This window comes from Equus przewalskii, chromosome 24 (assembly GCF_037783145.1).
Source record: "Equus przewalskii isolate Varuska chromosome 24, EquPr2, whole genome shotgun sequence".
Classification (NCBI taxonomy): domain Eukaryota; kingdom Metazoa; phylum Chordata; class Mammalia; order Perissodactyla; family Equidae; genus Equus; species Equus przewalskii.
In genome coordinates, this window is record NC_091854.1 from 33,565,234 (window position 1) to 33,591,786 (window position 26,553).

Genomic DNA, 26,553 nt, shown 5'->3' on the forward strand with positions numbered 1-26,553 from the left:
AGAGTGAAAGCCAGAGTCCAAGGCCCCCGCGTGCTCTGCCCTCTGCCCTGTTACCTGTCTGACCTCGTCTCCTACTCTTCCTCCTCCTCTCCCTCCACTCCCGCCACACCAGGCTCCTTAACAGACCTCACAGTGTCAGGCGTGCTGCCCCTGAGTAGCAGTCCCTTTGCCTGGGATGCTCTTCCCTTGGAGGTGTGGAATGGCTCCCTCCCTCAGGTCTTTGCTCAAACGTCACCTTCTCCATGAGGCCACTCTGATCGCCCTGTTTCAGTGGACCGTGTCTGTACCCCCAGCATGCTGGATTCTCTACATCCCCTCCTCCACTTCATTTTTTCACAGCTTTTCTGACTTTCTGGCATAATGTGTGATTTACCTTTTAAATAGGTCTATGATTATTGCTTGCTGCCTCTAGATCATAAGCTCTTCAAGGCCACATTCATTAATATATCCCAGTGGCCTAGAATAGTGCCTGGCATGTGTAGCCACCCCAAAAACATTAATCGAATGAATGAATGAGTGGATGAATAAACCAATTGACAAATAAATGATAATTAACAGTTTTGTTTCCTGAAGTGTTTAAATGTTGGAAATACATGCATGTGACACTCAGGTTCTAATTTCGTGCAGAAATGGCTATTCATACAAGGTGGCGGTTGCACTGTCTCTCTTTCTTGGATGGTTGGGAGCAGATCGCTTTTACCTTGGATACCCTGCTTTGGGTGAGTACATTTCGTTAAGAAAAATCCTCGTGAAAGTGGTATTGTGGGTAAAGTACCTGTTCTTACGGATTAAATCTCTGCACACTGTTAGCAGCGACAAGTTATCTGTAACTGGAGTCAAATAGCGTTCTTCTCGAGTATAGAGCCAGCAGTTGGCTCTACAGTTCAGCTGAGGTAAGAAATACTGACTTTTCCTGTATTTTCATCTCTATGAAAACACTCAAGATGGTGTAGGCACTGACTTAGAGCAGACCTGAGCTGTCCTTGCTGGTGCTGGGCACACAGTGAACGTACAATAAATGTTTGACAAATAGATGCATTTCTCTTCCTATCCCTCCAAAAAGTATTTGCCTTCCACCTGAGCCTCTGTCAGTGTTGCCGTGGCGTGGAAACTACTTCTTTCTGAAGTTGGGGTTGGAGCTACGGGCAGCAGTGTGAGCCGGTGTGGAGCCCGACCTCCATTACCGGAGCTTCCCACCCTCCCTCCAGCTAGCTGCCGTCTGCACGTCTGCCGCAGCTGCTAGTGCTGATGGGCACTGTTGACGTCAGACGATAGCTTCTGTGTAAACAAGACCTTCACTTGCTTGTCCTTGTTTGAGCTTTGAGTTTATCATCCTCTTTAAATCTCCCTTAGCTGGTAGGGGAATTGTCACCAGAGGGGTTAAGGCATTTACTGACTCGGAGGCCTTGCTTTGTTCTGTGGCAAACTTGTTGTTATCATCCTGGTTTTATGGGTAGAGAAATTATCACACGATTAAGAGATTTACCCAAGGACGCTCCACTAGTGATCTGAATTTGAACCCTAATTTTCTTGCTCAGGAGATCATGCTTTATTCACTGTGGTAGTCTGCTTGTCGATTAGCCCTTCACTGAGCAAGTTTAAAGCTTCTGAATGCTCTGCTCTCCAGCCAGCAAAGCTAATCTTGTTCTTTCCATGTTGCTACCCACCAGAGATCACGGAGGAGTCTGTACTGTGGGCTGGTGGGAAGTATGTTTCCGACAGCCTTACCTGTACTCAGTGTCATAAGGCCATAAAGACAAGTCAAAGTTTAAAATTATATACACAAATTGATTCAGTTAACAAACGTTTATTCAACGTTTCTACTACCTGTTAAGTAGTAACTAAGTGCTCTGGAAATAGTGTTGAAGATCACAGTTCATGTTGGTTAAAAAGAAAATAAATCCAACACAAATATGTTGGTATGCCACTTATGACACAGTGCCCTTACAGAACCGTGACAGTTCTATGAGAGCTCTGACGCAGTCCCACTATGAGGGGCTGAGGTAGTCGGCCTTGGGTGTGAGGGAGACCTTCTTAGATGAGGTCACATTTGAACCAGGTTTTGAAGGGTGAACAGGTTACAGAGATTTAGGGTGTTACAGGGAACAGCGTGTGCAAAGGCACAGGGTGTGGAAGAGCAAGTGTGTGTGTTGAGAGGATGGTGGGTAATTTAGCGTGTGGTGTAGGGAAGACAATGGTAGGAGATGGAAAGTGCCTGCAGAGCCAGCCTGTGGTCAGACTGTCAAAGGCTTTGACGTCTTGTGGAGTTTGGACTTTACCCTTCAGACATCAGAACCCATAAAAGTTTTTAAGCAGATTTACGTTTCGGGAAGTTGGCACTGGAGGAGTTGTGGGAAATGGCTCAGAGCAGAGACAGGCTGGTGGCAGAGTGGGCTGCGGGGAGATGGGTGCAGTGGTCCTGGCCCGAGTCTTGTGCAGCTGCACTTTGGTGCCAGTTGTTGGGGCAACTGTGCCTTTCCGAAATGCGGCTGAAAACCACATACTGTACACAGAAGGCCTCTGGGTTGCCAAAATAAAAATCATTTAGTTGAACTCTCTTTTCGAAGGGAGGGAGCGACTAGGTTCATGGTGAGAGAGTAAAGTGACTTGCTGATGGTTAGACTCCATCCACGGCCTTCTGCCTTAGTCCTGCATTTCTTCTCTGTTCTCTTTAAGAGGACAGGATCATATGCATTTTTTGCAAAGATTTCTAACTTTTAAAAAGTTTTTAAAAGGTTAGGAGGGAAGGAGAAACAGTTTTTGTTAGAACAGTTTCTTCTATGATGATTTTGAATAATAAGTATATTTTAGATATTTGGCTTAATGAGTGACTTTTTTGCTTCTGGTGATGTGTGTTGGATGGGCTCTCATATCGTAGGGCGTAAGCAATGCATTTGACTTGCTGAAGCACATAATAATATGTTGGGATGTATATTGTGAATTTTTTTCATGCAGAATAAAGCTATAGGCAGTAAAGCTTTGTGTAGACCTCTGTGTGGTGGCTGTGGTTCGTGAGTGCATTTCCTGCCAGGAGAGGCCTTTCTCCAGCCACTGCTGCTCCCATCTGTCCTTAGCTTCAGCCAGAGAGCCTTTCCTTTGAGGCTGAGGTTCCGTAAACTTGCACATGTAATGCTGACGTTTGACTTACGCTCCAGTGTCTAATCTTTAAGTAACGTACTTTATTATTACAGCCACCTTTGGATGTTCATTAATTCAACAGATATTTTGACTGTTGCATTAGGATACAACTTTCTCAAGATTATTAAGTCTGTCACCTCTTATTTATCTGCTTTGCAGCTTCTGAATTTTTGTTGCTGTTGTCTTCTCTTCCAGTCTCTTGATTCTGTTGAGTTTGTGACTTGAAAACCCCTTACCATCTTTTAGTGGGGTCTTGGAGTAGGAGGAGCTAAGCGGGCATGTCACATTCATTATCTTTACCTGAAAATCCTCTTACCTCTTTAAGCATTCAAATATTTTTGTCCATATCTTACTTGCATTTAAGGTTTCTTAATGTTAAGGATTTTGATGTTTTATCAACTAATTTAATCTAATATATAAAATTAACAATGTAAATTTTAGAAATTTAAATGTTTTTAATTACTTTTTTTTTTTTTTACTAAGAATCCAAGATGAAGTTTTGGTATTTTCAACCGAAATGATTACTACCACTTAAAAAAATTCTTAACTGGATAGTACAATGTTGACTGGTGTGAGAATAGTTATAGATAGAGTCTAAAATTCTATAGCAGTGGGGGTATTTATACATAGCTTTTTAAAATACCTCCTTAATACTGTTTATGATCATTGGAGTTTTATAAGAACAGAATAAATAATGTAAACCATGAAGATATGAAACTTGTTCTTTTTAAGTACTTTAGTTTTGAAAGTGATACTTCGTTATATAAATTTTACTTCAGGTTTAAACAAGGGAAATTTCTTGAGGGGTGAGAGTGAATAAAATTTGATAAGATCTAAAAATTCCTTTAAGAAAAATGTTCTTTCTAGCAAATTCCTTTTTAGCCCACAACTGTGACCCTGTATGCCTTTACTTCCTTTGATTGATTTGTTCCTCGATATACCAGTGCTGCTTTAGCTGGAAGCATTTTCTCACCACAGAGCCTTATTTTTCTAATAATATTCTGTCTTTGTGTGTTTAACTGTGTTAACATCTGTGATTTTTTTTAGCATGCAATAACTAGCATATTTTGTTTTGCCCATCTGTAGCATTAAAAGATGATGAATCCTCAAAGATAATAGCTCTTTTGGAGCAGTTAGCAGTAGAGATACTCTTTTCATAGTGATATTCCTTTTAAAAGGTAAATACTTTCTTATTATGAGAATAATAAAGTGTTGTATGTTTTTAAACCCAAATCTTTAAAATCATTAATTATATTATTCCTTTTTTTTTTAAGTTTGAAGTTACCAATTTGTTCTGGTACATAATGTCCACAGGTCATAAGACAAATAAAGGGATTTGTGGAGTAAGCTTTTTTAAGCTTTGAAAGCTCTCCGTTAGTGATAACTAGTTACTGGATTGTTGTAGAGCGCTTGGTGTGGCAGACAGCCATTCACTGTGAGGTCTCCTGTGAGCTCTAAAGCAGTTAGGCAGACAGGCGAGTATTGACAGAACTCAAGCTGTAATAAAACAAAAAATACCAAAAGTTAATCTTTGTTCTTTTTATTTTATACCCAAAGGCCTTTTTATTGAATTTGTGTTTTTACAATTTAATGTTTAAATTACTGGAGTATAAAGTACACTCAAAACATGGCCCTCATTAATGTCACCCGGCAGCATGATCTTTTTGAAAGAAGAAATCTGTAGTAGTAATGGGTCAGGATAAAAATGGATCCTTCTTGATTACAAACACTTTTATTTGGAATTTTAAACAATTTTTAAGGGGCTGGCCCAGTGGTGTGGTGGTTGGGTTTGAGCTCTCCGTTTTGATGGCCCAGGGTTCATGGGTTCAGATCCCAGGCACGGATCTGAACACCACTGGTCAGGTCATGCTGTGGCAGCATCCCACATACAAAACATAGAAAGGAAGATTGGCACAGATGTTAGCTCAGGGTGAATTTTTCTCACCAAAAACCCCACAATTTTTAAAATCTAAAGCTGATATTCCTTTTCTCAGTAAGAAATTAGTAAATAGGATCTGTACAAAAAGATCTAACATTTTTTTAATTGGAAAAAAAAAAGTCAGTCTACTTTTGGTACTTTACAAATACTGCATCTTTTAAAAAATTGGACTTGCTGATGCTCAAAATAATGAAATCTATAAGAGTAATGGTTTGTATTGGTTTTAGTAAATGTTGTTTAGAATGTCTGCTACTTTGTGGTGTTCAAGTTGATCAGTGTTTGTCTACAAATAAGATAATTTATTATTGTATAGTTTGTTCCTTCAGTAGTCACATTGACTCGGCGTGGGACTGACGCAGCCTTGACTTCAGGTTGCTCACAGAAGGACAGGGGACAGATAGGTAATAAATTGTACCCTGGGATATGTGCTATGCTGAGAGTTAAGGGCAGTGTGCCAGGGAGCATCTAGGAACAGCATTAAATTGATCCTGAGGGCATTAGAGAAGACCTTCCGGAAGTTTTAAAAGGCTGACCGGGGTTACCTAGATGATTGGGAACAGAGGTGGCAAGGCAGAGCCCAAGGTGGCACCTAGAGATGCAGGGATCGACGGGGAGAGACTCGTGCCTGCACAGGGAGAACTTGGGCAGTTTGGCTGTGACACAGGAAGAAGGAATTTGCAGGAGATGAGACCAGGTTGGATGATGCTACTATAAAGAATGTGGGTTCATGCTGTCTCAGTTTCTCAGTTATAATAATAATAGTGGTAGATACAGAAATAGTGGTAGCACAAGGAGCAGCGGGGCTAGCATTTCTCAGATGCTTGCCGTGTCCGTGTACTGCTCTAAGCTTGTACCTTGTCTCGTTATCTCTTTTATCTTTAGCATCCTTCTTGTCTTATCTCCAGAAGGTATTTTTATATTTGAAAAGCTAAAACAAGTTTAAGATAGCATTATCAGCACCTTCATTATTAGCACAGTCATCCTTTTGTCTGAAATTTGTAGAAATAGATGGACCATCGTTAATATCACAGGTTGGGAGTGAGATGGGGGTAAATCACTGTAATGATTTTAAACTTTCAAGTTTATTTTTTTAAACAGTCAGTTTAGTTCCTTAATTTTTAAAAACTGCTTTATTAAGGTATAATGACGTACATTAAAGTGCACGTATTTAAAATGTCCAGTTTGTTAAGGTAGACATATGTCTACACACCTGTGAAGCAATCACCACAGTCCAGATCATGACCATGTCTGTCACCCCCAAAAGTGTCCTCGGGCCCCTTGGTGATGCCTGCCTCACGGCCCTCTTGTCCTGCTCTTCCCTGGGTGGCAGTCCTCGCTGTCTGTTGCTGTGGATTGGTTGGCAGATTCCTTAAGTGCTGAAACAGCATCGTGGATCTGCTCTATGGTTTCTTTCAGTGCGTTCCTCCGGGAGTAGATGACACTTGCCAGTGTTCCAGACACACCTATCATTCCCTCATCTAACATTTTATCTGAGTGGGCCCTCTCCTGTTCGTTTTTCTGAAGCACTGGAAGAAGGGGTTCGTCAGGAGAATATCCAGATTTCAATGTCCTCATTATCTTTCTCTGTTTTGAGTGTTATCACATTACTTTGCCAGTAAATACACTTCCATATCATTGTTTTAGACAGCTACGTAGTATTCTATTTTACTGTTAGAAGCGTCTTAATTTTTTGAGGCAGTTTCTCCCTGTTAGACATTTAGATTGTTTCTAGTTTTTTGATGGTCGTGCGACAAATATTTATCAAACTCAAATTGTCTGTCAGGTACTATTCTGACTTGAACAAGACAGATAAGGACCCTGCCTTTAGGAATTTACATGGCAGAGGAAGACAGAGAGTGAATGAGCAGACCGACGGATCAGGCTGTGGCAGGTTTCTGACCAGAACCATAAAGGAAATGCATAGGGAAGACGTGGTGGAGCACTTGGGCTGTGGGGGCTGCATGCTGCTTTGGACAGGCAGGTTAGGAAGACTTCTCAGAAGAAGTGGCCTGAGAAAGACAATGTTGTTGGAAGAAGGCATGACGAGGGCCAAGGCTCTAACATGGGTACATTTTCTTTGTAGAGTAGCGGTTAATTAAAGACAAACTTGCTGGACCATTCTTAATATTCTTTCTTTCTTTTTTTTTTTTTTGCTAGGAAAGATTAGCCCTGAGCTAACATCTGTGCCAGTCTTCCTCTGTCTTGTATGTGGGTTGCCACCACAGCATGGCTGACCACTGGTGTAGGCCCGAGCCCAGGAACTGAACCTGGGCCTCTGAAGCGGAGCACACCAAACTTAACCACTAGGCCATGGTGCAGGCCCCTTAATATAATTTTTGTAAACAAATTGAAGACAGGAAACTGTGATATTTACAAATTTACGCTAAATTGCTATGTGAAGAGGGATGCATTTCATAAATGCAGTGAGTGAGTGAATGGATGTAATACACCACGTGAATGGATAAGGTTCCTTGGGCAACTATAGTAAAATGCAACTAATGAAAAAAATAATTCAAGGAGCTGTTATAAGATAATGGGTAAAAAGTTAGGGGTCTTTGGGAAACAGAAAAGCTGAGAAAGTTTATCCATATATTCAACACATACTGAGCATCTACCGTGTGCCAGGCAATCTTGTGGGCATTAAGGTCACAAAAGTAAACAACACAGATAAAAACCCTCCCCTAATGGGGCTTCCAGGATGCAGATAGTAAACAAAACTAAAATATTAGGGTGGTAATAAGTGTCTTGAAGAAAACCAAAAGCAAAATTTTAAGTAATCTCTATATTTTGGTAGTTTTTAAATTATTTCCAACATGTTTTATCCCAGCACTTACTACATTGTTTTGCTAGATGTCTAATACTTCTTAGTGCTTAAAAAAAAAAATCATCTAATATACCACATATTTTGGTCTTATTTGTGTATTTCCAAATTGTGTGCAGGAGGTGACCTTGTCCCCTCTTGCAACTGTAGCTGGCATCTATTTGTAGTTGATAGTTAGAACTAACTTTTCACAAAGAGTCTTGTTTCATGCCATTTTTATATCTCAGGTGGGATTTAAACATAGAAGAGAGATTACTCACCCCCAACCCACCTCTCCTGGTTTCATCATCGTGCCTTTGTGTTACATCCTCGCGTGTGTCCCAGATTCTGTGCTCTGTTATAGTACCTTAGCTCTAAGGTTGGGACCAAGGACAGGGGGGTATATAGTGCACAGAATCGTTGATGCTGACTGTAGAGCTGATAAATAGGAGATTTTTAGAAAAAAAAGTATAGGATAAATTCAAGATTATTGGGTTACTAATGAAGTTTGCAATTTAACTACAAGATCAATGTTTTTGCCTGATTTTTTTTTTTCTGTGCCTTGACCGTCTTTGTTTATTTGAACTCTCTACTGTAAATGTATATTAAAATTTGGACCACATAATGTAATAAGTGTAAGTAAATCAATAAGGATTTTAGGACTGAAAGATGTTCTGTAACTCTGGTGTACTGAGATTTAAAGATTTATTTCTTGAGCCCTTTCTTCTTAAGAAATTTTGTAAGAATACGTCGAATTTTTATTTCAGTTCCTAATATTTATTTATTAAGTGAATTAATAAATTTTTGGTAACTTTTCTGTATAGAGAGTCCTGTAAACTTTTCTCCTACTTTCAGGTGGAGATTTGATTTTTTAAAGTGTTAATTTTATATTCTTGATATAAAGAGTTTGTAGCATGTATGAGGGTTTGTTGGGAAATGGCACAGTTTGTAATATTTATAAGACTTTCCAGGTTGTAAATGCCCGTGCCTTCTTTTCTAGGTTTGTTGAAGTTTTGCACTGTGGGCTTTTGTGGAATCGGGAGCCTAATTGATTTCATTCTTATTTCAATGCAGGTAAGTTAGTTCCAGTCTAGCAGACGAACTGCTTTTACGTTCAGATTTGAGCTCTGTGACCTCCTGGTGCACTTTAAATACGTTAGAAAGTAGTTAGAAATTCGTTTCAATTTTTCTTCAGATGCTGGGTCTAAAGGATAGCAACCATGGTTCCAAATAGCATTGCTCGACCTGTGCTCGACCAAGTAGTAGTTCTAAAAGGCATAAGAACTTCATAAAAAAAGGATTCTACACTCAAATGTGATTGTAAATATGAGTTCAACTGAGTTAGAGATTTCCTTTTTTTTTTTTAAAGATTGGCACCTGAGCTAACATCTGTTGCCGATCTTTTTCTTTTTTTCTTTTTTCTTCTTCTCCCCTAGCCACCCAGTACATAGCTGTATATTCTAGCTGCAGGTCCTTCTAGTTGTGGTATGTGGGGCTCTGCCTCAGTGTGGCCTGGTGAGCAGTGCTATGTCTGCGCCCAGGATCCGAACCGGCGAAACCCTGGGCCGCCAAAGCAGAGCGCGTGAGCTCAACCGCTCGGCCACGGGGCCAGGCCCCTGAGTTAGAGATATCTTTACTGGATAACTTCTCAGAGTCTTTATAATTCGTATTATGAATCTCTAAGAGTGATTGAGGTTATTTCTCAAATTTGTTGTTTCTTTTCCTGATAGTCACAGCCACGTTGTCAGTTACTATAGTAGAATATTGGTGGGAATCTGATATTTATATATGAATGTATGGAGTCAGAAACAGGATTTTCTTTTACACTGGACAGGCACTCTATACTAGTATTCTTTTGGTTCCAAATTGAAATTCAGCTAGCTTAAGCCAAAAAGGAAAAAGGAATGTCTGGGCTCTGTGGAAAATCTAGGAGTAGGGCTGGCCTCGGCAAGGCCAGATCCATATAACCCAGCGACGTGTGCAAGACAGCCCTGTGACCGCTGCTTTTTCTCCTGCTGCAGTGGTGTGAGGCAGGCACAGTTGGTGAGTCTGCCAGATGTTTTCTATTAAATTGTACTCAACTGGCTTTGGTTAACTCCCAAGGATTCTTCAATTAGAGAAGGAGATGGATTTATCACAACAGATGTCACAAAGCAGCGTTCAGGAAGCATATGGAGCAGCCAGTGTCTTCCGCCAGCCAGTCAGCGTGTGTTTAGATCACCACCAGAGTCGCTCTTCCTTCTCCTGCAGTATTTCCGCGCCTCAGTTCTGTCTGCTTAACGTTATCTTTATGCTTTAAGAGAAAGTCAAAATCTAGGAGATTTTTGGTAGCATACTGTGAGGAGGAGGCAGCATATGGACCAATAAGATACCAGAATTAAACAGGGAAAATATTTGGCTTTAAAATTGGGATTTTCCTGTCTTTATTCATAAACATGTGCCTAACCGAATACCCCGCCCTCTGATTGTGGGCAGGCGTGCAGGCAGGGAGAGGCTGAGGTACTTGTGCGCGTGGCTCAGAAGCAGGTTTCTCACTTTAAATGAGGATCCAAGGAATTTAATGTTACTGGGATTCTTTAAGATATCCAGAATGTAGAGTCTCTGAAACCCAACTGCTTGGTTCGTATTTCACACTCGGTTCTTTCTTTGGTGGTATCATTGCTTTGTAGCTGTATTTATATCAAATTGTAGAGTTTATTTGATTGAGCCACTGCTTTCTGGTGTATGTATGCCTGAACTTTTCAGAACAAATAGTTCTTTTTTTTTGAGGAAGATTAGCCCTGAGCTAACTACTGCCAATCCTCCTCTTTTTGCTGAGGAAGACTGGCCCTGAGCTAACATCCATGCCCATCTTCCTCTACTTTATATGTGGGACACCTACCACAGTATGGCGTGCCAAACGGTGCCATGTCCACACCCGGGATCCAAACCAGCGAACCCCGGGCTGCCAAGAAGTGGAAAGTGCGAACTTAGTTAACCGCTGCGCCACCGGGCCGGCCCCTGAGTTCTTTTCTTAAAGATCTGGAATTAAGACCATCACATTAAGAGATTATTGAGGTAGAATTAGAGTGTTTGAATTCTGCAGTGAATTTCCCTAAATAAGACATTTTAATAGGCACAGCCACTTTAGACTGCTGTCAGATTAGGGGAAAAATAAATCACTTTTCAAATGTAGCAAAATAAGACTTGTAGCCTTTTCTACATGTCGTTTAATATACTTAACGTGTGATGGTGACTACGTTAGTTTGAGAGGATTACTTTTTTCAGCAAATCAAGTAAGTTTTTACTATAAATATCATAAACTATGTTAATATTTTTGTCCCAAATATGTTTTTTCTATTTCTTATAGACCTTTTACGTTTGTCCATCATCCTTTTATTTATTCTTCTTTCCTTCCTCGTTCTCTCCATCCTCTGTTTTTCCTTCTTCTTGCCATTAAATATTGTTCCCCAGTGAATAGCAGTGTTTTTCTATTGGGCTGCAATCCCAGAAACATATTGTGCATGAACTCAATACCTATAAAAACACACTTTGCTTCACAGTGTTTATAACAAAAATCCAGGAAAATCCTCTTAAAAAAGTAGGTCTAGTTATTTCATCTTTGAATCAAACAATATGAATTATAATGCGTGTATTGCTTCACATGTTGCTGTATTTACTGAAAATGCTTTTATGAGTTTGTCTATTTGTTAATAACCTTTTGAAGTTTCCTTTGATTTTTTGTTCTTAAAGAGTACGCAAATGGATGGGACCGGCCCTGTGGCCGAGTGGTTGAAGTTTGCGTGCTCCGCTTTGGTGGCCCAGGGTTTCGCGGGTTTGGATCCTGGGCGCGGACATGGCACCACTCATCAAGCCGTGCCAAGGTGGCATCCCACATTACACAACCAGAAGGACCTGCAACTAGAATATACAACTATGTACTGGGGGGATTTGGGGAGGAGGAGAAAAAAAAGAGAAAAAGAAGATTGGTGACAGATGTTAGCTCAGGTGCCAATCTTTAAAAAAAAAATATGCAAATGGAACCTTGTGAATGAATGATATGAAACAATATGTAGAATTAATTTAGTTCTTTTGTGTGTTCAACAAAAATCTGGATCAGTGGTACATGTGTAGTACACAGTCAATTATAAGTAACTATACTATATTACTACCGTATATATAGTTATTCATAAGGCAGTTCTGAAGATTTTAAAACACTCATTCCTTTGTGCTTGATATTTTTATATGTATCATGCAGGATAGATTAGACAGTTTAAGTTGTTTTATGAGAAAAAAATATGAGAATTTTTAAATTTCGTTTAAACCTCTTTTCTCGTTTATACAAGACACGCCAAACAGTCTGGCCACCACTATGCTACGGGGCTGATCCCTGGATATTTTTAATTATATCAAAACCACTGATGTGTACTCCACCAAAAAAAAAAGACAAGAAATTTCTTCTGTTAAGTGGAGACAGGACAGCCATAAATCAGAAATAGGAAGATGGGTAGAGGGAAAATGGAAATATGAGTTGGCATGTAGAAAGTTGTTAGAAGGAAGTATGTTGGGATTCTTTGTGACAATATTATACAATTCTATGCATCATGGAAGAAATTAGTTTCATTTCTGTTAACATCAGAGAGTAGATATTCTTAAAGGACTAATAATTATATAAGCAGCAGAAATTCACAGAAAGGCATAATCTCTAATGCATTTATGAATTTTATAAATAAATTTATCAGATTTATAAAATATCTCATTAGTTTGGCATTTAATATATGTAACTCATTTTAGCACTGCTAAAACTTTATAAAAGTATGTAGGATTATATACTGCGTTTATATTATTTTTTAACTTTTACACACCAGGTTTGAGTTTTCACACATAAATTTCTTGAGGAAAAAAAGACTTTTATTAATCCCCTGTGGCACTAGTAGTATGCTACACATAGGGTATGCCCTCAAAAGTTTTTGCTGACATGAACTTAATGCAGCAAACCTGTGAAAAGTGTGGCTTTGTGCCAATTACAGGGAACATGAAGAACTAAAAATGGGCATTTTTTAAAAGCGATTGCTTTTCTTTAGGACCTTAAAGTTCTAAATTTCATAAAGTCATTTGAGAGCTAATGAATAAAAAGTTGGTGTGATAAACTGTAAATAGTAGGTCTTATGCTAGCAATGAAAATGGGTTTAGTGAGCACCAATTAAGTATAATAAGTTGCTGTAAAGGAACTTACAATCTAACTATCCCAAGAGTGGTCTGATAATGAGATTTCACTTATCAGAAATAAAATCTTTCCTTGGGAACTGCAGGTTTAAGATAAAAAAGAGTTATCTTGATTTTATCATGTTTAAATTCTTTGAATTTTACTAAAATTTTTTAAAGCCCTGGCTTTTCACTTCAGAGCATAAATAAGACTGTGGTTCCAGGTTCACTTCTGTGCGAGCCGGTTTGTTTGGTCAGAGACACAGCCCACACCCGGGCCGTGAAATGCATGCTGGGATCGCAGGGAGGACGAGCCTGTGGTTGTGCTAAGTCTGTTGCCAGCGCCGGGAGGGCTGCAGTCCTCGCTCGGTCACTAGAGGGGGAGCAGGGTTTGAACCAGTGGACATTTCACAGACGTCAAGTCTGAAACAGCTCTCTGCATTATTCATTTAACCCTTGTATGATTTGTTGGGAAAATAAACTGGAAAACTGAAGAGACTGAGAATTTGTGTAGCCTCTGCTCTGTCCGTGACCTTGTTTAGGTAGATTTCACTCAGTTCGCTTCTCCTGTGGGCAGATTTTTATTTGGTGAATTAAAGGAATGTTCCAACAGCAGACGTTCCTTAAGCTGGCTCTGAGAGCAATCCCACAGCTGTGTCTCCCTCGGGAGAGGTGATGTGAGTCTTAGCCTCCCTGAGGAATGGGGCTTCCGTCCGTTCAGTGTTGACACTAACAGGCCTTCAGACCAGGTGAAGCCAGGCTTCTGAAGGCGTGACTCTGCGCTCCCTGGGAATTTGATGCCTCATTGAAATGTGACTAATCAGATGGTTTTAAACAGCCTCGTATGAAAATTAACTACACACGGAAGTCAGCTATGGAGACAAAAATGGACTTTGACTTTTAAGAGAATGTAAATGTACTTCTCTGGGGGAACTGGGACGGACACAGGGTGCATCGTTCTCCTCCAGTGCAGACAGCTGAGTCATTTTACGTTTTCACCAGGTTAATCGGTCTTCAGGAGACGATTTGATCTCACCAGTGTTAATATTTGCATTCTTTATATGGAGAAACTCAGAAGTGGGTTATATAGGAAAAGGGCACATTGATAGAGTTGTATAAAGTATTTTTATTTTTTCCTTTCACTCCTTAATTCATTCAACATTTCAAATTTAAAATTGATAAACTATTTGTGTTCCGTAAGCAGTGTGACGTCAAGGACAATGCAAAGCCGTTCAATGGGAGGTCAGATCTGTTGTTTAAGTTTAGGTGTTAAAGGACTTACTGGTTACCACATTTTTTTTAAATTAATTTGTTTTTATTAGAATGCTACTGAAACTTATACAAACAAAATCAAAAGTTTATAAATTGCAAACAAAACCATAACATCAATAAAGTTCAAATAAAATAAATCTCCTTTTTGTGTGGTAAAATATATATATATATTTTGCAGTTTTAACCTTTTTTAAGTATACAGTTCAGTGGCGTTAATTACATTCAGAATGTTGCACAACCATCGCCACTATCTACTTCCCAAACTTTCTTGTCATCCCAAACAGGAGCTCTGGACCCATAAAGCAGGAGCTCCCCATCCCCTCCCCACAGTCCCTATGACCTCTAATCTGCTTTCTGTCTCTGTCTGGGTATTTCATATAAGTGGAATCATACAATAGCTGTCCTTTTGTGTCTGGCTTATTTTACTTTGCATAATGCTTTCAAGGTTCATTGATATTGTGGCATGTATCAGAACTTCCTTCCTTTTTATGGCTGAATAATATTCTGTTGTATATGTAGACCACATTTTGTTTATATGTTCATCTGTTGATGGACACTCGGGTTGTTGCCACATTTTAGCTATTGTGAATAATGCTGCTGTGAATATTTGTGTACAAAATCTGTTTAAATCTCTATTTAATTCTTTCGGGTATTTACCTATGAGAAGATAAACTTTTATGTATAAAGCTAATTGAGGGGCTGGCCCAGTGGCGCAGCAGTTAAGTGCACATGTTCTGCTTCAGTGGCCCAGGGTTCCCTGGTTCAGATCCCAGGTGCAGACCTACGCACCACTTGTCAAGCCATGCTGTGGCAGGCATCCCACATATAAAGTAGAGGAAGATGGGCATGGATGTTAGGGCCAGTCTTCCTCAGCAAAAAGAGGAGGATTGGTGGCAGATGTTAGCTCAGAGCTAATCTTCCTCAAAAAAATAAAGAAAAAATAAAGCTAATTGAAGAGAATATCTTCATGACCTTAGATGGATTAAGCCTTCTTAAACAAGAGTCCAAAAACATAAACCATAAAGGAAAAAAAAAGAATTTGATTACATTAAAATTAAGAAATTTTTAATTTTTAAAAAGGATACCACAGATTAAGGTAACAGTTAATAGACTGTGTAAATGGATACTGCCCAGAGGATTTGATATGTGGAATATACAGATGATTTCTGCAAATCAAGAAGAAAATGGTGGAGAGCCTAGTAGTTGAATGAGCACAATAAACTAACGGGTGAGTCACAGAATCACCCACATGACTCATATGTAAATAGAGAGATACTTCTGGGCATTTACTCCAGAAAACTCATGCTCCTGTCCACAAGAGGACATGTGCAGAGATGTCTGTGGTAGCAGGAAGTTGGCATCCACCTGGCTGTGCACACTAATAGGAGGGTGGATGTGTCCTCTGTAACACCAGCTGGCAATCACAGGCACTTACCTGTGTGTACAGACAGCCACATGGAAGTGTCTTACGATCATAGTGTACTGTGAAAATAGTCCAAAACTGACCAAGATCTTCAGAAACATTATTCAAGTAAATTAAAAATACATAGTTATTCAAACAACATCACATGCTTTTTAAGAGTAAATACATATCCAAGTCATATGCCAAGTTAAGTGTATGCCCATTATTTGTGTGGGTGCCCATGGGTGGGTGGGTGAGGGTTGTAGAGAATTGGAGTGGAGATCAAAGGTAAAGAATGGAAAAACAACAGGAAATTTGGTGACCACTTCTTAACATTCTTGACTTTAATATGTATTTCTAAGGTTTTCTGATTTACTCTTCTTCCTATAGACTTTATACCTACAGAAAAGTGTACCCGTTTGAGTAAACAGTTCAAGATTTTTTGCATTTACACTGCAAATAAAATTTCATGGTGAAAAAGATCAGAAGTGACATGAAAGAAGAAATTAAATTCCACTCCCTTCCTCCAAACCATCGCCAGCCCTCTCCGTAGGAGAGTGTGGGAGAACAAAAGAGCCCGTGTCAGACCCTGGAGCCCGTGAATGTCACCTGACTTGGAAAAAGGGTCTTTGCAGATGCGTTTAAGTTAAGGATCTTAATATGAAAAGATAATCCTGGATTATCTGGGTGGGCCCTAAATCCAATGACAAGCGTCCTTATAGGAGACAGAAGAGGAAAAGACAGACACCCAGAAGAGAAGGCAGTTGAAGACAAAGGCAGAGATTGGAGTGGTGTGGCCACGAGCGGAGCGCCGGGAGCCACAGCGCGCTGATTCACCAGAAGCCAGAGAGGCTCAGAGCGGATTCTCCCCTAGTCTCTGTGGGGCCGCGGCTGTGCTGATACCTGGATTTTAGACTTCTGGCCTCTAGAACTGTGAGAGAGTAAATTTCTATTGTTTTAGTCCAGTAAATTTGCGGTAATTTGTTACAGAAGTCACGGAAATAATAGAGAGGGATATGAAGTTGCTTTCTTGTGGCTTTAGGGCTGCCCACACAAGGGACATTGACATCCATTGTACGAAATATCTTCCCATAGTGTAGTGGCCCTCCTGTTTCCCCTCGTGGAAGGTTGAAGGCCTGCAGCAGCCTCTCGCTCGGTCAATTGCAGTAAAGTATATGAGTGGTCTTGCTTCCCCCAGCAGACTTCGGAAATCCCCCCCAGCTGGTTGAGCGGAAGGGCTTCATGCTGCAGATTGGGCCTCAGGCCATGACTCAGCAGAGAAATAGACTCATCGGTTTAGGTTTCATACTCTGTTGTCAGTGAACAAATGGACACAGGCATACTTAACTGAGTAAAAAATTTCCCAGTATGGCTTATTTTTTAAAATTTGTAACTTTGTAATTAATAATACAATAATAGACTCATAATAGAGGAATTCATAATTGGCAGGTGTTGTACATAAACATATATAAGATGCTCAAAAACAGGTTTAATTTCTAATTTTGGTGAAGGAATATGGATTTGAAGAATTGAAATCTTTGCAGCTGATAGTTTTCTTAAAAATTAAGCAGGGATAGCAATTTCTTCTTTGATGGGATAGTTCATAGAAAAGTATGTTGACAATACCTTGTAGAGGTGTTTGCATTTAAACGTCATAGTCAGACAAGTCATACAAGGTATAGAACTTAAAAAGTACCACATAGATCAGCTTGTTCTAGTCCTCATTTTGTGGATTGTCCAGAGAGGATTAACCCTGCAGCGGCCTGCTGACAGCTTTCTCTTCAGTCCGGTGCTCTCCCACACTGACTTGATTTGGTTGCCTTTGGTGCAGCTCTTCAAATTCTCTTCACAGAGAATAGCAGCAGTGCTGTGCTTGGTGATCTGGCAGTGTGTGTCGGAGGCGTTGAAGACAAGTGCGTTATCAGGAGTTTTGGGCCCCAAGTAACAGAAACCTCAGTTTAAATTGGCTTTAATAATATATCTGGAGATAAGGTAGTTCTCAGATTTGTTTTTTTAGAGCTAGAGAACATAGTGAAGGACCCAAACCCGTCCTCTCTCCCTCCCTCCCCTCCTCCCTTGTTTCTCTTGCCATCTTCAGTTCCTTTGGTTAGCATCATTTGCTTATGTAGTTACTTTCAGAGGGAGAAAAAGACCTGTTTCCTCTCACGCACGTCTTCTTGCGGGCAGAAGGCCCCCAGTGAACTTGTCCCCCAGCGATTGGTGAGAATTCTGTGCCCCCCCAGGCTGCGCCTGTCTCTGGAAAGAGGCCTGGAGTACCATGATACGGCTGGTGCTGAGCAGCCGGCACTGCATAGTTCAAGGGGGAAGAAGTGCTGCCATCGATGGCTAAAGTGGGTGCAAAATCGGATCATGTATTACCAGGTGGTAAGACTCAGCTTTGGGGCTACCTTGTCCACAGGACAGGGAAACAAAACAGAAACAACCCCTTATCGTTTTTCTACATGGCAGCTGCTAACTTGACAAGATTGTGGAACGTCTGGGGCCTGATCAGTTTTAATTAAATAGTTCCATTTCCATGAGTCAGGTGTGCCTCAGGTGGACTTAGTAGAAAAGCATGCTATTAAAGGGTCACTCAACCCTCTATTTTCCTTGTTTCCAATTTTTCAGCAGGAATAAGTGAGATTGTCAAGGGAGATGGCATAGGAAGAAAAAGATAATAGGACAGAAGGCTGGTTCCAATCTGTGCACATATTCCAAATTAGGCAATTTTTTCCATAAGGTGTGGCCTATTTCTGCTGGCCAGGCTTTACTTTTCTTTGTCTTCCTCCTACAGTCTCAAAACATGTTGTGACTTCTCATAACCCATTCTTTTTCTTGGCTTAATACTCACAGCATTCACTTTAAAAAGACACTGATGAACCCTTCACTAACTGTTATAATTTTTACATTGTTTCTTTTTCTCCTTGAATTTTCTATTCCTATTCTCCCATAGCATTTTATCCTAACGTAATATATATTTATGCTTGAAATCTACTGATCATCTTATTTACATTAAAACATTTTTAAATTTTTTGTGATTTCTGGATTGAGCTGTCATTATAGTTATTAATGATATATAATTGATCAAAACAGCATAAATGTTACAAATTTTAGCAAATTATTTTTAATAAAAAAAATGTAAAATGTTACTGGAAATGCATCTTTTGAACAAGATGTGGCAAACCCTACTTTTGGACTCTTGATTAGAGGAGATTTCCCGGAGTCCAGTATTTTGAACGATCGCTTTGTTTGGCACAGCAGAGGCCCTTATCCTCACGGCAGCGTGCCATCATAGGACTCAGGGTGTGCTCTGATGGGAAGTGTGTGTCAGGCCGAGAAGGACTGCAGTGAAGGGGGACTCGCGTGGTGCCTCCACCGTGGTAGTATCAGGCGGGTCAGCTTTACAGAGAGTGTTTGTGGGAGTTAAGGTCCCAGAGTTGATTCTCTTAACACTGTCTGGGCTCACACACACCTTGGTGAATCTTTGTGTACCCCTAAGGCTACCGTTTGAAGATTGCTACCTTGAACGATAGCTTGTGGAGGTCATATTAACTGGATTGTCGCAAATGTGGTTAAGTGGACAAAAGGACTGATGAGAGTGTGGGTTTTTTTCTGTCTCTCCTCCTTTTGCATTCCGTGTGGTTCTGGTGGGACTGGCAGTCACATTCGCTCATCTTCTGGTTTGGCTGATCATATTAATCCTTTTCCCTTGGATACAGTAATTTGTCCAGCAATAGGCGTGAAAACCAAGCAGATGAGTCAGAGTCCTTCCTGGATTGGTATATACACACTGAGCAGGGAGATTTTACCTTCTTCCTGTCGGGAGCTGCTGCGCTTCCAGGATGTGCCTCTGGAGCCGTTGGCGCCCCGCTGGGAGCGCCTCTGCTGAGCTCGGGCAGCAGAGCCAAGCAGAGAGGCAGGGAGGCCGCTGGGCGCCGCGTGGGGCACAGACTGGCAACTCTTCTGATCCTGGGACCCTCCCCAGTATCCTTTTCAGCTGCGTGAGCCACTGAATTAATTTGTTTTTGCTTGAGTTAGTTTGAGTTAGTTGTGTTTTTGGTGCTACTGAAATAATTTTATTAACAACTAAGAAAAGTAAACTCAAAGTATTGTGAAAATATCTTTTGTAAAATGAGTAATTTTGAAAATTTTCTCTTCTAGATTGTTGGACCTTCAGATGGAAGTAGTTACATTATAGATTATTATGGAACCAGACTTACAAGACTGAGTATTACTAATGAGACGTTTAGAAAGACGCAGTTATATCCGTAAATATTTTCTAAAAGAAACAGTAAGTGAATGTGTATGTAACCTTAATTATAGTTTATTATCTGTATAAAATTATGAGAGTTTGAGAACCATAGGACATTTAAGAGATCATCTAGTGGTGTAAACCTCTCATTTTGCTTGTCAAGAAACACAGGTCTGCATATGCCGAAGACATCTCTCCCTTCCATAGAGTATTTTTGTGTGTGCTCATCGCTCCTGCAGTTCTCAGTTCAGACTCTCGTTCTTTGCAGTGAATATGGTTAGAGGGCAAACTTCACAAGAAAAAAAATCACGTCAAAGCGAGATGTTCCATAGTGTTGTATGATGGTTGTGACAAAAGTGTGTGTTGCAGGTAGTGCAATACAGCATATCTTTTCTGCTGTCCTTCTCTCCTGGGTCAATATGACCCTTGAACCTCTTTCTTCCCCTTCCTTAAGCCTGAAAGTGAATAGATTCTCAACCCTGAAGAACTGTAAGAATTTGTTCTAACCCAGAGTTTGGCCCTGCCCATGAGAGTTGTTGATTGGCCTCGGCTTTCACTAGATAATACACCTGGAGAAGCCAGGGACAACATCGGTCTTCCTGGTTCAACTCTCTGGTCTCTAGGACTCTGCTACCACAGGTGTTTATTTCCATGACTGTACCTTAGTCTCCTAATAAGTAATCTTCCAATAATGCTAGATTCTTCTCAGGATTTTGGTAGACTATCAGGAAAACAATTCCCAAGTGCACTCATTCTCTGCCAGGGAGAAGTCCCGTGTGACATAAGGAACGGGGTCCTTTCTGGGCCACACTTGACTTTCGGAGGGAAAGTCAGGCTGGCTGTTTTGGCTGCAGTTGTAGACCTAGGGTTTTCACTTGAGAGTTTCACTCTCAGAGAGTGCTTCTAGAGGCCAGCAAGGGAGCGGACATTTATTCTCTGTGTTGTAGTGTATAAGTAGGATGTGAAGTGTAATTTTGTCCTTCAGGTAGATTTCCCCTTTCATCACAGTGAAAGTGTGGAATCGCTTTATAGTTATTGTCGTGAGAGTTGAACAGTGACAGAGCCGGTCAAGACCTGAGGAATTTATTCAACTGATCGTCCAAACAGTTTTTCAAATCTTGTAAACGATGAGTCTTTGGGTTTAAAGTGGAAATGAAGCTGAGAGATCCACTTGCCTCTTCTTACCAGGGAACAAAATGAGACCTAGGGAAGCTGAGACTGACACACAACTAATCAGTGCACAGCGGGATGTGGAGCTGAGGTCTTCTGTGCGCACCTCTGGGGCCGCCCCTCCCCCCCACTGCTGTATCGTTCTGTATTAAGCATCTTCATTTCGGAAATTGCTACTCCTGCTTATGAGAAGGGTTGTGTAGTTTCATGTAACCTTATTTTCATACTGTAAATTCTCTCTCTTTCGAAAGTTTATAGATTGTGTTTAAACCATAATGTGTAAAAGTTAAGCAGATGTGATTTAAGAAGCAATTCCATTCTCTGTAGCCTGTTATATAAACAGTTAATTGGAATTCCAGACTCAAATGTGAAATTCAGGCTGAAGGGCCCATTGAGAAGGCAGGTCTCTGTGCTGTCGTTCCGGTGAGCCCTCTGCAGTATTTAGAGAAGGGCTGCAAAAGTAAGAGGGCGTGTCCTGAGCAGATGAAGCATAAAACGTGCGTCTGCATTGGACCGGTAACCTCACTAGACTCTTGTAAAATATTGTGTTTTAACGTATTTCTTTTTTCTGTTTTAGGATTTGGGCCTCCTTGATTCTAATAGAGACCTCTCAGTTTGTGGACTTCCAGATTTTCCTTTTTCCTTCTTCACATACCACCTTATGGATTCTGTATAATTTTTTGTCGTGGTTGATGTTTTTGTTTTGTTGTTTTAGTTAAAAGCATATTATTCTGAGGTTGATTTAACAGGACTTTCTTGAGAGCTGTGTGGTAATGGTGTCTTTCTCAGGCTACTGTCTCCGTGAGATAGACAGCTTGTTACCCTTGTATTTAATGTCTTTTCTGAAGACAGTTGCCACTTGTCATTTACGCTTCTGAAAAATAAAAGTATGACTTACTCACATTTTTTAGTGCTTTCTTATTAAGAAAACATTCTTAAATGTTGAATGTGGCTGTCTCCTGCATTTTGATCCTTGAAAGCAGTTAATCCATGGTGTGAACAAATACATTTATATTGCCTGAGGCTGCAGGCTTGTGTGTGACAGCCCACCTGTTTGTCTGCAGCTTTCAGATCCAGCTTTTTGCGTTGGTATCCGGGGAGGTGAAGATCATCAGGAGCCTGAAACCCTGAGGCAACGCCGGCGCCTCTGGTGGATTCAGGCCTCTGGAGGGTGCACTTCTTCCTTTCTGCTCTGGGAGTGATGGAGTAGCTCTTGGCAGACCAGATGCTGCCTCACCTAGCTCAGTGCAGTTATCGCTGAAGCTGTACCGACAAGGTGGGAGCACCGAACAGACGATTAATGCCTGCTGTCTGTTCGCACCGCCAGCACAGCTGCCTTAAGTGACGCACCGGAGCCTGAAGGAAGCCGCGCCTGTCCAGTGGCACTGGTTCTTCCTGCTGTGTTGAGAAAGGTTTCAAGAAGATGGAAATATGCGAAAGGTTGTGTCCCCGTGATACCACCATGCTCTCTCTTTAGTAACAGGCATACCAACTTCAAAATTACTGGCGTCGGGGCTCCTCCAGAGTAAAAACCATTTTACTCAAAAGCGTACAGGATAGTACACTTAGCTTCCTAATATGTCAGTCATTCAGTCACAGCTGCTGCAGTTGGTGGGAGATTAGGTATTGACATAGGAAGTGAATTTGGATTGATTCCTAATATACGCCAGGAGCGGCCTCTGGTTCATGCATTCATTAAAATGTTGCGTGTCGACCACGTGGGAGGCACTGTTCTTGATGCTTGGGATGCAGAGGGGAGCAGAACACGTCCCTCCTCTCGGAGCTTGCGTTCTCTTGGACCCACTTTGTCACAGTGATGGCGTTTTGGCTGCAGTTAAGTGGTGGATGCCCATTTTCTAGTATTTCCTGGTTCCTTTTGATTGCAGACAGTGCTTTAAATTCTACTGCAGGATCACCTAAGCCCAGATTTTAAGTCTTTAAGTTTCTGCAGTTACGTAAGTTCAATGATATAAAAATACCTGCGGTCAAATCTTGAAAAGTAGTCTTGATTCTCACATAATTGTTACACTTGTTGACTTTGCCAGGTGGGAAATCTGTTTCAAAGCAGATGCGTCTCAAAGTATTTATTCAAATAAGCTGTACTCCAAACGCATTGTTGTTAAAATCCAGAAATAAAGTCCCTTCACAATGTGCTTGGAAACCTTTAGACTTTATCTTCACTGTAACTCCCTGAGTTTTCACAAGAGACTTCAGTTTTTCCAGTTCTCCTGATTCCCTGTTGCCTAATCTATGTAATTCTTTAGCAAATGGTCTTCTGTGTTTTATGATGATGATGATTTCTAATGTGAATGCAGTTTTCTTCCATGGAGCACTGCTTCATCCTGGCTGCTTGTTGGTGGTGTGAGAGGACGAATCTGTGAAGACGCTGCGTGCGACGCCTTCTAGGATAAGCCTGCGTTTAGAGCAATGGCCACGGCTGTGAGGTGGATGAGGCCAGTCATCCTGGGGACTCCCGAACCCTCTAGCCAGGGTGGAATGAATTCTTTCAACCCCACAGAAAGAGCCAGTGTTTCCATGGAAACACTTACAAAGGGTACTGCTTTAGCCTGAAAGGGTTAATACAACTTCCAGAAGTACCTCTGTGCCCAGGAAGATTTTGTACCTACGTTATATTAAACTAAAGCACCTTGTTAAGACCTCAAAGATGCTGCTGTGTCTACAGCCAGCATCTGGTCATGGGACTGCTGGGACTATAGCAAATACTGCTTTGGGAGTAGGTTTTGTTTTACAAAACGTTTGTCTTTTCCCTTATTTTAACCTGGATGCTTACGTTAAGTATTATAATACTGGTAGGCGGTGAGGAAGTGGAAATAGATCTAACCAGCAAGAAAGTGGCAAGAAGAAACATGAGTCCTTACAAAGTACATACAAGCCTAAGGTGCTTGTTCCTTCTCCTCGTTCAGACGCCTTAAAGGTAGAGATTCCCAGCATCTGGCACCTTCCCCCTTCCTTTCTCTCATTAAATCAGCATCCATTGTGCTTTTTTCTATTTACAAAATTAGTACAAGCTTAATGCAGAAATTTTGAGAAAGCACCAAAAAGTGCAAAGGAAAAAACCTCATTCCCTAGCCTGGAGATGATAATGTTAATGTTTTCATGTCTGTCCTTGCAGTAGTTTTTCCACGCATGTATGTACACTTTTCTTCACAAAAATGGTATATCATCCATACTGTTTCGTAGCCTGCTTCTTTACATTGTAAAATTTTTTCTATTTCAATAAATATTCTTTTACAAAATTATTTTTAATGGCTGCAGAGTAATCCATGTCTGTGTCATAATTTATTTGTGCAATTCCTTGTCATTTGGTATTCAAGTTATTCCAATGAATGAACAATGTACATTTCTGATTTTTTTCTCTAGAATTGTCATGCTTAGTCAAAATGATTCATTAAAGTGTTTGATAGACACATACAGTCCCAGTTAGCCAGGGTAATGGAGAAAGAGTGAAGTCAGATAGCCCCACCCCAAGTTCAGACAAAACCACCGTCAACTCCCAGCCGTGGCGGTGCAGACGCCCTGCAGCTGAGACGCTGCAGGGACCCACACGAGCACGCTCCGCGTCAGGCCACTGCCATTCAGTGCTGACGCTGCTCCTCGCGGCCAGGGCTGCAGGAGAGCAGCCACCATTGGCACAGGAAGGCTGCTAGAAAAGGGTGCTGGTGGTGAGGACACGGATGACAGCAAGCCTGTCACTGGGCTCGGGGTGCCAGACAGTTGCCTGAGTTGTCTAACTGCCCACCAGAAAGCTTCCAGATAAGAGGGGAGAAGAGCTTGAAGAAGGAGTAAGTGGGAAGCTCCTTCATAATGGTCTTTATTCTCCCTGCTGAGAGGGAAGAGGAGGCGGGTAAATCTGGAAGAAGAGAAAAGTTATTAATTAGGAATGAATAAAAGAATCCTGAACAGCACTGAGTACCCAACTGGGTCCTGGAATAATGCATTTGTAGTTGAGTTTATCAGCATGGTAAGAGTTGCTCGTTCCTATTTTTTTTAAAATAGAGCCCAATATCTTAATTCTTAGTAAACGTATCAATGCTCTTATGGCTAAGACATTGTCTGATGGAGGAAGAATGTTACTGACTTACCTAGAAAATAGATATTTTGAAGAAGGAATATTTACAAAAAATGTTAAGGCCTAAAATCTTAAAATTTCAAGAAGATTATAACTTGCTAAAATTTCCTTTCACTGTTCTCCATGTGCAAGATGTTATGCTAAACTTCATATATACTTTAAATGATTTAATCCTCACAACATTTCTTTAGAATCTTCCTAAAGAATCAGTATCATTATCCCCACTTTACAGATAAGTAAATTGAGTCCCACAAAGACTGAATGACTTGCCGAGGTGGTGAAGCCAGCATTTAGACACAGGCCTAGTAACTGCCATCCTGCCTGCAATATGACGGGGACAGCCATGTAGGTCTAAGAAATACACTACTAATGATTGCTTAGTAAAATTTTTCTTAGTATGTTGTTTAGTGTTTTCAGTAAAGATGGAATTATCTGCCTATACTGAGCCTGTTTGCTTAATAGGTAGTTTCCTGGTTAAAAAAAAAAAAACTTAATCTTCTGAAGTTTACGTCATGCAAATGCCAAAATATTTTATGAATATCAAAATGAGACTGTGAGAGAGCAGTGATTGTTGTCAAAAACCCAAGAATTTTTCTGCTGCCACCTCATCTGACGTTTGCAGCACCTTCTGGAACAGAAGTCTGACTATGTCTATGACAAGAGGGGAGATGGTAGGTAGGACCACACCACCCTGCTTAGTCTTGCTGAGGTGGTAGGAAGCTGGAGGCGTCTGCAGGTGAGGGGAGTGCAGGTAATTTTTATTTAGTTAGTTTTTCTTTTGGCTTATTTGAATTTGCTATTTTTTATGCAATAAGCATGCATTATTTGCATGCATGTATGACACAGTATGTAATAATATGGGTAAATTAGAACAAAGAACCCCAGAAAGTCTTGTTCTCTTCTTCCCCTTAATGTTACCTTAATGTCACCTTAGGTGACATGGGTAACAGTCACCATTTGTTGAATGTATTTTAAAGAAATGGAATGATGATGTTAGGCAGTGGTGAGGTCCAGCTGGAATTTGCAAGGAGTTGCTCACGCTTGGACTATAGTGTGGTCATACCTTGAGCAAAATACCAGTGGACTCAAAAGTTCCTTTTACAAAAATAAACAAATGGGACTACAATAAACTAAAAGGCTTCTGCATGGCAAAAGAAATCTTCAACAAAAAGAAAAGACAACCTACCAATTAGGAGAAGATATTTGCAAATCATATATCTGACAAGGGTTGTTAAGCTCCAAAATAGATAAAGAACTCACAACTCAATGACAAAAAACCCAACAACCCAATTAAAAAATGGGCAGA

At 40.7% G+C, this 26,553-nt stretch overlaps 1 protein-coding gene across 8 annotated transcripts in view; it reads left to right on the forward strand.

The window, feature by feature from the left end:
- The window catches only part of TM2D1 (TM2 domain containing 1), a 38,040-nt gene extending 15,980 nt beyond the window's left edge, over positions 1 to 22,060 (forward strand). The window contains exons 4-8 of one of the 8 annotated variants that reach the window (XR_011532441.1): positions 628 to 719; positions 8,878 to 8,951; positions 16,126 to 16,668; positions 19,897 to 20,026; positions 21,735 to 22,060. Coding sequence is in view for 7 of the 8 variants with exons in the window: in XM_070592218.1 (XP_070448319.1) it covers positions 628 to 719; positions 8,878 to 8,951; positions 11,610 to 11,849 (406 nt within the window). In the remaining variant the exon portion in view is untranslated. Of the gene's footprint in view, positions 1 to 627; positions 720 to 8,877; positions 8,952 to 9,980; positions 10,284 to 11,609; positions 13,564 to 16,125; positions 16,669 to 19,896; positions 20,039 to 21,734 lie in introns of those variants that run through there. The other 7 variants (XM_008530259.2, XM_008530258.2, XM_070592218.1 and 4 more) reach the window with 7 other exon arrangements.
- The last annotated feature ends 4,493 nt before the right edge of the window (positions 22,061 to 26,553 follow it).